The following is a 14,043-nucleotide window of genomic DNA, read 5'->3' as shown; positions in this document are numbered from 1 at the left end:
TTAAAGCTCTAACAGGATGATAGCCAGATCTGAGGGGTTTTTCCAGAGGGGATGAAGGGATGAAGAGAGAGAAAGAGAGAGAGAGATTTTCTAGACTTGTAATATTCTAAGTAAAGGAGAGAATAGCTATATGGAAAGGAGAGTCTGAGACCTTGAATAATATGTCCAATAGAATAAGGCTACTTAAGTCTACTAAGGGCTACTAAAGGCTACTAAGGGCTACTAAAGGCTGATAAAGGCTAATAAAGGCTAATAAAGGCTACTAAAGGCTAATAAAGGCTATTAAAGGCTAATAAAGGCTATTAAAGGCTACTAGAGGCTAATAAAGGCTAATAAAGGCTATTAAGGGCTACTTAAGGCTAATAAAGGCTATTAAAGGCTACTAGAGGCTAATAAAGGCTATTAAAGGCTACTAGAGGCTAATAAAGGCTAATAAAGGCTACTTAAGGCTAATAAAGGATAATAAAGGCTATTAAAGGCTACTTAAGGATACTAAAGGTTACTAAAGGCTAATAAAGGCTACTAAAGGCTAATAAAGCCAGGCTACTAAAGGCTGATAATGGCTACTAAAGGCTACTAAAGGCTACTAAGGCTACTAAAGGCTAATAAAGGCTACTAAAGGCTAATAGAGCCAGGCTACTAAAGGCTGATAAAGGCTACTAAAGACTACGGAAGGCTACTAAAGGATACTAAAGGCTGATAAAGGCTACTAAAGACTACTGAAGGCTAATAAAGGATACTAAAGGCTGATAAAGGCTAATAAAGGATACTAAAAGATGTTAAAGGCTACTAAAGGCTAATAAAGCCTACTAAAGGCTAATAAAGCCTACTAAAGGCTAATAACGGCTAATAAAGCCAGGCTACTAAAGGCTAATAAAGGCTGATAAAGGCTACTAAAGGCTAATAAAGGCTGATAAAGGCTACTAAAGGCTAATAAAGCCTACTAAAGGCTATTAAAACCTACTAAAGGCTAATAAAGCCAGGCTACTAAAGTCTAATAAAGGCTGATAAAGGCTACTAAAGGCTAATAAAGCGTACTAAAGGCTAATAAAACCTACTAAAGGCTAATAAAGGCTATTAAAGGCTACTTAAGGATACTAAAGGTTACTAAAGGCTAATAAAGGCTACTAAAGGCTAATAAAGCCAGGCTACTAAAGGCTGATAATGGCTACTAAAGGCTACTAAAGGCTACTAAGGCTACTAAAGGCTAATAAAGGCTACTAAAGGCTAATAGAGCCAGGCTACTAAAGGCTGATAAAGGCTACTAAAGACTACGGAAGGCTACTAAAGGATACTAAAGGCTGATAAAGGCTACTAAAGACTACTGAAGGCTAATAAAGGATACTAAAGGCTGATAAAGGCTAATAAAGGATACTAAAAGATGTTAAAGGCTACTAAAGGCTAATAAAGCCTACTAAAGGCTAATAAAGCCTACTAAAGGCTAATAACGGCTAATAAAGCCAGGCTACTAAAGGCTAATAAAGGCTGATAAAGGCTACTAAAGGCTAATAAAGGCTGATAAAGGCTACTAAAGGCTAATAAAGCCTACTAAAGGCTATTAAAACCTACTAAAGGCTAATAAAGCCAGGCTACTAAAGTCTAATAAAGGCTGATAAAGGCTACTAAAGGCTAATAAAGCGTACTAAAGGCTAATAAAACCTACTAAAGGCTAATAAAGGACACTACAGGCTGATAAAGGCTAATAAAGGCTACTAAAGGCTAATAAAGGCTATTAAAGGCTACTAAAGGCTAATAAATGTTACTAAAGCCTACTAAAGGCTACTAAAGGCTACTAAAGGCTAATAAAGGCTAATAAAGGCTGATAAAGGCTACTAAAGCCTACTAAAGGCTACTAAAGGCTACTAAAGGCTAACAAAGCCTACTAAAGACTACTAAAGCCTACTAAAGGCTACTAAAGGCTAATACAGCCTACTAAAGGCTAATAAAGGCTGATAAAGGCTACTAAAGGCTACTAAAGGCTAACAAAGCCTACTAAAGACTACTAAAGCCTACTAAAGCCTACTAAAGACTACTAAAGCCTACTAAAGGCTACTAAAGGCTAATAAAGGATACTAAAGGCTAATAAAGCCTACTAAAGGCTACTAAAGGCTAATAAAGCCTACTAAAGGCTAATAAAGGATACTAAAGGTTACTAAAGGCTAATAAAGCCTACTAAAGGTTACTAAAGGCTACTAAAGGCTGATAAAGGCTACTAAAGGCTATTAAAGGCTAATAAAGCCAGGCTACTAAAGGCTTCTACTAAAGACTACTAAAGCCTACTAAAGGCTACTAAAGGCTACTAAAGGCTGATAAAGGCTACTAAAGGCTACTAAAGGCTACTAAAGCGCATCAAAAATAAAATGAGAATAATAATTCCAGGGTAAAATTGTTATAGTAATTGAACATCTCATTGGATGATATGCGGTAGGAGGAATAGATCATTTTACGCATCGAACCCCTTCAGTCTGAAGGGCGAGAATATTTTGTCTTTGTCAAACGGCAGTCAAGCATCGATCATCATGTCACCAGAATCAGAACCTCGCTATTTATTGGAAAGGTGCTTTAAGATCACCATGACCTTTCACCTCCTCCGGTGAAGTTCATCATAACTTATTTCATCTGCAGCCTAATAAACTGCACGCTCTTCCAAGTCGTAGTGGGAGGACCACACACCATATCATCGCGTGACTCCAAGTTTACTTTGACATGATGATAATCATATCAATATTTGCGCATAAAGCCGTTTACACCGCCATTTCTCGCATAATACATTTTTACCTGACACAGAAAGATCTTACCACGTCGAACAAACAAATGATCTGTCGGCATTTATAAAATTGTACCTGTTTCCATCGCGGCTGTCGTGATTCTTTTCATAAGGTATGAACTATACTGGAACATCATTTTTTATTTGGCTTTCAGCAAAATCATCTCAGCTTCAATGTTTTATCGTGCCCATAACCTACATACAACGAGTCCTTAAAAGGGCAATCTGGGATTTGTACATCCCTTTTTGGACTTTTAAATTAACCATAAAGCCATTGATTCTTAAAGAATTCCTGAATTACATATTGCCCCTTTATGTAGCAGCAGTAACATTGTTACAGTGGTTGGTAAGATGCTTCTTAAAAAGGCAGAATCATCAACAGGGGACTGAGAGGACGGTCTATGGTCTTTGACTACACGAGTCTGGGCAGTGACACGACTGTACACCATAGGCTATAGGTCACTACCAGACAGAGAATACATCAATCTGTAACACTGAATCACATCTGGGGAAGAGGGCCCAGTGGGCCAGACACATCTAAAACCCCAGTACAACTCTTATGATACTGTAGTTATCTCTGCTAAAGCATAAGTAGACCATACTTAAGGTCATCTCTTCCTTAGTGCTCACTATATCTGAAGAGATTTCCAGTCCCCTAGTGGGCCTTATACTCCTAGATCTCACTATAGGTTCTAGATCACTTCCCTATAGGTTCTAGATCACTCTCACTATAGGTTCTAGATTACTCTCACTATAGGTTCTAGATCACTCTCCCTATAGGTTCTAGATCACTCTCCCTATATGTTCTAGATCACTCTCACTATAGGTTCTAGATCCCTCTCCATATAGTTTCTAGATCACTCTCCATATAGGTTATAGATCACTCTCGCTATAGGTTCTAGATCACTCTCCCTATAGTTTCTAGATCACTCTCACTATAGGTTCTAGATCACTCTCACTATAGGTTCTAGATCACTCTCACTATCGGTTCTAGATCACTCTCCATATAGTTTCTAGATCACTCTCCATATAGTTTCTAGATCACTCTCCATATAGGTTATAGATCACTCTCACTATAGGTTCTAGATCACTCTCACTATAGGTTCTAGATCACTCTCACTATAGGTTCTAGATCACTCTCCCTATAGGTTCTAGATCACTTTCCCTATAGTTTCTAGATCACTCTCACTATAGGTTCTAGATCACTCTCACTATAGGTTCTAGATCACTCTCACTATAGGTTCTAGATCACTCTCCCTATAGTTTCTAGATCACTTCCCTATAGGTTCTAGATCACTCTCACTATAGGTTCTAGATCACTCTCACTATAGGTTATAGACCACTCTCACTATATGTTCTAGATCGCTATCCCTATAGGTTCTAGATCACTTTTCCTATAGTTTCTAGATCACTCTCCCTATATGTTCTATATCACTCTCCCTATAGGTTCTAGATCACTTTCCCTATAGGTTCTAGATCACTCTCCCTGTAGGTTCTAGATCACTCTCCCTATAGTTTCTAGATCACTCTCCCTATAGGGTCTAGATCACTCTCCCTATAGGTTCTAGTTTACTCTCCTTAGTAACATATTATTATTCCATCTCTGCTATGGTGTTATTATGACAAAACCACTTTAACTTAGTGCAGTGCAGAAATTGCGCCCTCTAGTGGAACAGCACTCCACCAACAGTGCAAGGTGTGTTCTAGAAAAACACTTTCCAGTCCATAGAGTTGCTGATCACTTGGTGCTGATCACAGACAATGAAGATGTGAATTCTCTCTCTCTCTCTATTCAGTTCAAAGGGGCTTTATTGGCATGAGAAACATGTAATTACATTGCCAAAGCAATGAAATAAACAATAAATAAAAGTGAAAAGACACAAAACAACAGCAACAAAAAACGATTTAGAAATGGTCAGTAAACAATGCACTCAAAAAGGTTTCAAAAAGATAAAGACATACCAAGTGTTATATTACCAGCTATGTACAGTGTTTTAGCAATGTGCAAATAGTTTTAGTACGACTAGTAGTGGAAGACAAATGAACAGAAATTGTCAGTAGTTACAATGTTGTTTGTGCTCCACTGGTTACCCTTTTAACATGGCAGCGGGCCACACATCTTGCTGCTGTGATGGCACACTGCATATTTGCCTGCCAGATATGGGAGTTTATCCAGGTCCGATTTGCTTTCCCAATTCTTTGTGATCTGTGGGAAATATGTATCTCTAATGTGATCATACATTTGGCAGGAAGTTAGGAAGTGCAGCCCAGTTTTCACCTGATTTTGTGGGTCTTCTCTCTCGAGAGCCAGGTGTGCCTATGGCGGCTTCTCGCAATAGCAAGACTATGTTTAGGGCCAAGTAACATTCCATTTCGCTCTGTTTTTGTTGTTGTTGATTCTCTCCACTGCCTCTCTCTCTCTCGTTCTCTCTCCACAACAATGTATCTGTGTATTGGTGTAGAATCAATGTCTACCTCCCAGCACCAGTATCATGAATTCACAATAAAGTGACTAGTTCTGTGTGACGTAATGTGATAGAAGACTTTAATTTAAGTGATAATGCCCCAGAAACCGAGGGGCGGTAAACCGTGCCAATATATCCTCCAAACACCGGCTTCCGGGGCATTATCACTTTTATACAACGGGTTACCAACATATTCAGATAATGATTTACATATTTTAATTAAAAACATTATTTTGATGAATTTATTCATACTATTTCATCCTTCCACAAGATATAGTCCCGACACAAATCTAGGGTTGCTACCCAAGCCGGCTGGTCGTTCACTTGATCAGTTCGGTTGCCAGAGACGCGACCCAGTCATTCAGTCTTTCTGTTCTGTATCTATGGACGCGACCCAGTCCTTCATTCTAAATGTTCTGTATCTATGGACGCGACCCAGTCGTTCATTCTAAATGTTCTGTATCTATGGACGCGACCCAGTCCTTCATTCTAAATGTTCTGTATCTATGGACGCGACCCAGTCGTTCATTCTAAATGTTCTGTATCTATGGACGCGACCCAGTCGTTCATTCTAAATGTTCTGTATCTATGGACGCGACCCAGTCGTTCGTTCTAAATGTTCAATTTCCAAGCTGGAAGGCAATGTTCTTTTCCCTTGCTTGCTAGCTAGCCAACTCCGGGTAACTTACAGTCACGTCAAACATTGCAGACAGAATAACAACACAGTAGCTGCATTTGGATCGGTGTCCCTATACCGGGACGGTTGAGCTAACGTGCGCTAATGTGATTAGCATGACAGTTGTAAGTAACAGCCAACTTTCCAGGACATAGACATGTCTTATATGGGCAGAAAGCTTACATTCTTGGTAATCTAACTGCACTGTCCAATTTACAGTAGCTAATATAGTGAAAGAATACCATGCTATTGTTTGAGGAGAGTGCACAGTTATGTACTTGAAAATGTATCAATAAAGCAATTGGGCACATTTAGGCAGACTTGATACAACATTTTGAACAGTAATGCAATGGTTCACTGGATCAGTCTAAAACTTTGCACATACACTGCTGCCTTCTAGTGGCCAAAATCTAAATTGCGCCTAGACTCCTAAGTCATTTAATGGCCTTTCTCTTGCATTTCAAAGATGATGATTTATTTATTTTTTTAAATGCATGTTTTTTCTTTGTATTATCTTTTACCAGATCTATTGTGTTATATTCTCCTACATTTAATTTCACATTTCCACAAATTTCAAAGTGTTTCCTTTCAAATGGTATCAAGAATATGCATATCCTAGCTTTAGGTCTTGAGCTACAGGTAGTTAGATTACGTCATTTTAGGCTAATTATTATTATTATTATTTTTTACAATCCTAGCTGTTTTCTAGTGACATTTATTTGGATGCATCCATAACAATTAGGTGATGAGGCGGAACTTCACCTGGCATAGAAAATGTGTTCTCTCGTCCGGACGCTGTTGTTCAGAGGAGCTAGTCAACAACTCAAACACAATCACTTCAAACTGAAGCTGGAAAGACTGCAAACTAACTGCACTTTCTTCTGTTTTACCTTTTTTTTTTTAATTTACATTTCTTTGTATAATGTATATCCATAAAAATTATGCCAGCTGATTCGTCAATTCGACTGGCTGAGAAACGCTGCCTGCCTGTCTGTCTGCCTCGTTCCGACTCTCGACATTATTACTACGGGACAGCTGGAGATCGAATTTGTATATTGAAACAATATTGCAAATGTCAGAGAGCTAGACAACAAGGTTTATACAAATCACCGCTGTTGAAAACTAAATGTTAGTCTAAAAGAAATGTGACATAATGTCTAGATGCTTTTTATAGTGGAGATCAAGTTTATACATTTCTTGGCTGGGCTGATGAGACAGTGGATTGCGCAGTCAGATGGAAAAGAGAAAATAGGCATATTAACGTCATAGATTTAGCCGGTGGTAACTAGTGGAATAGACACCGGCTGGAATGCGGTTTTAACCAATCAGCATTCAGGATTAGACCCACCCTTTGTATAATGTATAGTAACCGTTAGTCAACAGTGTGTCAATATCGTTCCTGAAATGGACTGCCAAATATTTCAAATGCATTTCATATTTTCCATGTATTCCTATTGGACCTCTGATTCCTAAGCATCTTCAGAATTACTGCAGGCGCAACTTAATGATTGGACCAGCAACAGGTGGCACATTTCTTCTACTGTGTTTTCTATTGAATATGGATAAAAACCGGGACAAAATAAGAGGAATATTAGGTCATTTGATCACTCTATTGACAGTTGTTGCATTTTGGCCCTGTTTTTGTTGTCAATGAGTGTGTCATCGTCCCTTTCTCCATCATGCCCTTCCTCTCACCCTCTCTGTTTGTGTCTAGGCTACTCTAGTTCTCTTGCTTTGTTTACTCCGCTTTTAGAAAGACTATTTTTACTTCCCGACCCGAGGCCGTATTCAGCGGCTCTGCAAGTGCATGCCTCCACCCCTCCCACCCCACAGCCTTGCGCATCATTGACGTTTTCTCACAAACCGTTAGGAAAATCCCTACCTCACAATGTATGTCACATTGCTTGAGATTAACCAGAATCCCATATGATTAAAATCACTTTTCAAAACGAAGTGACGTATATTATACTTGGCTAATTCATTCATATGACCGTTGTTGACCGAACGGTAGCATAACTACACAACTACAAGCATAATCTCGTTCTACCCACTCCAGTCGAGTGGGTTTGGCTCATGCGCGTTCTAATTGCGCGTCCTAATTGAATTGAACAACGCCATTAGTGACTGACTGTTGGACGGGGGAAACACTCTGTGGCAGTCAGTGACAGGGCTGGTAGAGTATCGTGATATGTCACTCTCCTGTCCTGTCGTTTGTATGGACCATTGGGATGGGGACACAGTAAATTACATAGCTACATATGCCCTTTGTTCAATGCTCTTTTTTTTCTCAGGAACTGGAAAGATCTGACATAAATATTGGACATCGTATGAAATACATTTGCTCATGAGCAGCGCGAATTCTAAATCAATCGTCATGTCTGTAATATCCCTTTCACACACAGACCAAAATCCCACTAATTTACCACATCTGCATTTTTAGAACATTTTGATCGTATATCTGATATGGGTAAACAACATTACAAAATAAAATCCGCCTAGAGATCAGCATCATATATAATTCATGTTATTCCTGTAACCAAAGTACAGGTATTGGGTCTGTGTGAATGGTTCTCCGCTTTTTTTGCAGGTCAATTAATTAACACTTCCATTTTAATACCTCCCTAATTAGGACTGCAAACAGCCTCCATGGTTTAACAACAACCCCACCCATCTCAATTCGCAAGTTACCCACTATGTATAAAAGAGGTATACCTGCAAATAAGTGGTAACTAAGGGACTGTTGGAAAGGGGGTCATATAAACATTGCCTTATGTTGTTTTTACAGGTAACATACCACATCTTCTGTCGGAAATGGGTAAAAGTGCATTGACTTAGGTATCATTGTGCGCGTAACAGGTCACACAAGCGCCCGGAACAAACTGTGACGCGCAGCATCCCACTTTTCTGCAGATTAGGTCATCACTAAAACAGTTTATTCAGAGTCATCTGGACTCGCATATTTGATTCCCGGCCAGTGGTGTCTTACCGTCAGGGTTGGCGCAGATGAAGACCCGGACACTCCTGCCCGTGGGGACGTGGTGAGGCGGCAGGGCGAGGACGTTGCCACTGATGGCCGCCCTGCGGAGTGCCGATTCCCGGGGACAGGGCTGCCTGCTCCCCACTCTCGAGGGCCACATGGGTGGCGACTTCCAGCGTAACTGCAAACAGGCACACACAGACAGGTCTTTAGTGGATTCTATTGGGGAGATCAGTTGCCACACACACAGACAGGTCTTTAGTGGATTCTATTGGGGTTACCAGTTGCCACACACACCTACAGGTCTCTAGTGGATTATATTGGGGTGACCAGTTGCCACACACACAGACAGGTCTTTAGTGGATTCTATTCGGGTGATCAGTTTCCACACACACAGACAAGCACACACACACACACACACACACACACACACACACACACACACACACACACACACACACACACACACACACACACACACACACACACACACACACACACACACACACACACACACACACACACACACACACAAATATCAAGTTAGCATGGATCTGCCAAGTCCTAGAAGGCAACCCCGAAATAGACCCATATTATAAGCCCATGCTTGCTTTTGCATTCAGTCATAGGAATTTAGCATAACAAAACGAATTACTGTCATGTTGCATGCGTAATTTGAATACATTTCCTTGGCTATAAAGGCTGAGTATGTGAATCATCATGCTGTGAAATAAACAAACAAATGACAAGACAGAACAAGAAGCAAACAATGGGCAAGCATCGGTCGCAATCCCACCCAGAGGAGATGCTTGAAGAGGGATAGAGACGGGGAGAACAGCGCTAAACTGTTCAGACCGGGGGAAGATCTCAAGTCGCCGTTTTCCACAGAGTTGATGATGTCCTGAGATCTTTGTTTCACTGACAGAGACCGCAAAACAGACCAAAAAACACCGGGAAAAGTTGGAAAGTCCCTAATGTCAAAATATGAATCCTTTTTCGTATTTATCATGAAAATAAATACCTCAAAATCACTGTACCACTGCGTTCAGTGGACTTGACTGTTATGGGGGAGGAGACTGCAGATACCACACTACAACAAGAACACTTCTCGATGCTCACATCTTTCATTCGTTTCATTTCGAAAATATCCAACCGTGGATCCGTGAGAATCAACAGAGACGGTAAAAACGCCCATTTAGAGTTCTCTTCACCGGGAGTCAGCCCCTGGAGACGGGAGAAAAAGCAGCCGGTTTGCAAAGAGCGGCGCTCAGCATCTTGCTGCGGTTGTGAGGGAGCGCAGGCTGGAGAGAGCTCCAAATACCGTCTCGCCCCCCCCTCTCTCTCGCTCTCTCCCTCTGTCCCGGTTCCTTCAATGGAGATAGCCTAGCAGTGGTCCTCACTGCTCACTATCCGGTAGGGATAATGAAAATTGCTATGAACCGCGCGGTCAATGAGTGAGAGAGTCACGCGGGCGATTCGCTCGTTTCCTCTCTGTCAGCGAGGCGGGAGCCCTGCGCCACTCCACATCGCAGTTATCTCTTATTGTGGATGGGGGAGCCAGGGGGAGCGGACGTCTCACGGGAGGAGGAGGGGTTTGGTTGGAATTCATTATTTTATCGATAAATGTACCTCTCTTTCTGCAGCCCCTTGTTATTCGCGCTGGAAGTTTAAGTGCATTGGATTTCTACTCTACGTAATTGATTACGGTGCTGTTTTTGGAGACATGCTGAACAGCATTGTATTCTTACATTCCAGAGTTTGAGGAGTAAAAGGACTAATGTATAGGTGTACATTTTATCCACAAAATAGGGCCTATTTATGAAATGAATAAAATATAGGCGAACCATTATATTATTGAACTACAGTCATTGTGTTCTTCACATCATATTCAACGTCAATAATTAAACACACACATCATGTTTTCAGACTTACTTGCTCCCCAGGATCCTCTCTGTGTGTGTGTGTGTGTGTGTGTGTGTGTGTGTGTGTGTGTGTGTGTGTGTGTGTGCCAGTGTGTATCGCCATGAGCGGCCCGTTTAAAGGTACCCCACGTGAAGCCTGTTTGGAACCCGTAAATGTCACGGAGGCCAACGGTTTAAAACAGCGTGGTGAATCCAACAGCGTTCGCCCTTTATTTACCTGATTGTTCCGTTAGACCGCGAATCCCCGAGCATGTTAATGACGTATGCACCTGCACATGGCATGCTGGCATGAGCTGAATGTTATGGAGTACATCACCAAGAACCAGGTCAGTCAACATCTAGGCCTGTACCAGACATGCACTGGCTGTGTTTGTGTGTGTGTGTGTGTTGGCATGGGCACGTGTTTGCAGCATGCACACACACATCACGTCCCTGACTGTGCCAATCTGCCACACACACACACACACACACACGCACGCACGCACGCACGCACGCACGCACGCACGCACGCACGCACGCACGCACGCACACACACACACACACACACACACACACACACACACACACACACACACACACACACACACACACACACACACACACACACTTACAGAGAGAGAGACCATCTCCCTGACTGTGCCAATCTGAGCCAGAGTGAATCACCAGTGCTGTGAGGAGATGTGATCTGGCACTGGAGATACTGAGAGACATACAGGACAGGGCTGGCTGTTTACTTGGCCAAATATGGACGCACGCACGCACTCACTCACTCACAGGCCAGACATATGACCTATCTTTCACTCTACTTCTCACAAGCCAAATAAAGAACACGCAACAGGCCTATAGTGTATTGTGATAGCCTGGTCCCAGACGCAGATCAATATCACAATCCCTAGACAGTTGCATGCACTTTCTCACATAAGACAAATCCAGTACACAGTATTGACTGGGCTAGATCCCAGAGACCACTACACTACAGAGAATAGACAGACCCACTACACTACAGAGAATAGGCAGACCCACTACACTAGAGAATATACAGACCCACTACACTACAGAGAATAGACAGACCCACTACGCTAGAGAATAGACAGACCCACTACACTAGAGAATAGACAGACCCACTACACTACAGAGAATAGACAGACCCACTAAACTAGATAATAGACAGACCCAATAAAATACAGAGAATAGACAGACCCACTACACTAGAGAATATACAGACCCACTACACTACAGAGAATAGGCAGACCCACTACACTAGAGAATATACAGACCCACTACACTACAGAGAATAGACAGACCCACTACGCTAGAGAATAGACAGACCCACTACACTAGAGAATAGACAGACCCACTACACTACAGAGAATAGACAGACCCACTAAACTAGATAATAGACAGACCCAATACAATACAGAGAATAGACAGACCCACTACACTAGAGAATATACAGACCCACTACACTACAGAGAATAGACAGACCCACTACACTAGAGAATAGACAGACCCACTACACTAGAGAATAGACAGACCCACTACACTACAGGGAATAGACAGACACACTACACTACAGAGAATAGACAGACCCACTACACTAGAGAATAGACAGACCCACTACACTAGAGAGAATAGACAGACCCACTACACTACAGGGAATAGACAGACCCACTACACTACAGAGAATAGACAGACACACTACTCTACAGAGAATAGACAGACCCACTACTCTACAGAGAATAGACAGACCCACTACACTAGAGAATAGACAGACCCACTACACTACAGAGAATAGACAGACCCACTACACTACAGAGAATAGACAGACCCACTACACTAGAGAATAGACAGACCCACTACACTACAGAGAATAGACAGACCCACTACACTACAGAGAATAGACAGACCCACTACACTAGAGAGAATAGACAGACCCACTACACTAGAGAGAATAGACATACCCACTACAATACAGAGAATAGACAGACCCACTACACTAGAGAATAGACAGACCCACTACACTAGAGAAAAGACAGACCCACTACACTAGAGAATAGACAGACCCACTAAACTAGAGAATAGACAGACCCACTACACTAGAGAATAGACAGACCCACTACACTACAGGGAATAGACAGACCCACTACACTACAGAGAATAGACAGACCCACTACACTAGAGAATAGACAGACCCACTACACTAGAGAATAGACAGACCCACTACACTACAGAGAATAGACAGACCCACTACACTAGAGAGAATAGACAGACCCACTACACTAGAGAGAATAGACATACCCACTACACTACAGAGAATAAACAGACCCACTACACTAGAGAATAGACAGACCCACTACACTACAGAGAATAGACAGACCCACTAAACTAGAGATTAGACAGACCCACTACTCTACAGAGAATAGACAGACCCACTACACTACAGAGAATAGACAGACCCACTACACTAGAGAATAGACAGACCCACTACACTACAGAGAATAGACAGACCCACTACACTAGAGAATAGACAGACCCACTACACTAGAGAATAGACAGACCCACTAAACTACAGAGAATAGACAGACCCACTACACTACAGAGAATAGACAGACCCACTACACTAGAGAATAGACAGACCCACTACACTAGAGAATAGACAGACCCACTACACTAGAGAAAATACAGACCCACTAAACTACAGAGAATAGACAGACCCACTACACTACAGAGAATAGACAGACCCACTACATTAGAGAATAGACAGACCCACTACACTACAGGGAATAGACAGACACACTACACTACAGAGAATAGACAGACCCACTACACTAGAGAATAGACAGACCCACTACACTAGAGAATAGACAGACCCACCACACTAGAGAATAGACAGACCCACTACACTAGAGAATAGACAGACCCACTACACTAGAGAAAAGACAGACCCACTACACTAGAGAATAGACAGACCCACTACACTAGAGAATAGACAGACCCACTACACTACAGAGAATAGACAGACCCACCACACTAGAGAAAAGACAGACCCACTACACTAGAGAGAACAGACAGACCCACTACACTAGAGAATAGACAGACCCACTACACTAGAGAATAGACAGACCCACTACACTAGAGAATAGACAGACCCACTACACTAGAGAATAGACAGACCCACTACACTACAGAGAATAGACAGACCCACTACACTACAGAGAATAGACAAACCCACCACA

The 14,043-nt window shown here is 41.9% G+C and overlaps 1 protein-coding gene across 1 annotated transcript in view; it reads right to left on the bottom strand.

The window, feature by feature from the left end:
• The window catches only part of LOC129865948 (NACHT and WD repeat domain-containing protein 2-like), a 92,876-nt gene extending 82,450 nt beyond the window's left edge, over positions 1-10,426 (bottom strand). The window contains exons 1-2 of the mRNA XM_055939047.1: positions 9,682-10,426; positions 8,895-9,066 (exon numbers count right to left, since the gene is read on the bottom strand). Of these exons, the coding sequence (XP_055795022.1) occupies positions 8,895-9,066; positions 9,682-9,894 (385 nt within the window). The 5' untranslated portion in view covers positions 9,895-10,426. The remainder of the gene's footprint in view (positions 1-8,894; positions 9,067-9,681) is intronic.
• Between the last annotated feature and the right edge of the window lie 3,617 nt (positions 10,427-14,043).

Source organism: Salvelinus fontinalis, chromosome 11 (genome assembly GCF_029448725.1).
Source record: "Salvelinus fontinalis isolate EN_2023a chromosome 11, ASM2944872v1, whole genome shotgun sequence".
Classification (NCBI taxonomy): domain Eukaryota; kingdom Metazoa; phylum Chordata; class Actinopteri; order Salmoniformes; family Salmonidae; genus Salvelinus; species Salvelinus fontinalis.
This window is presented reverse-complemented; position numbering and strand designations above follow the sequence as displayed.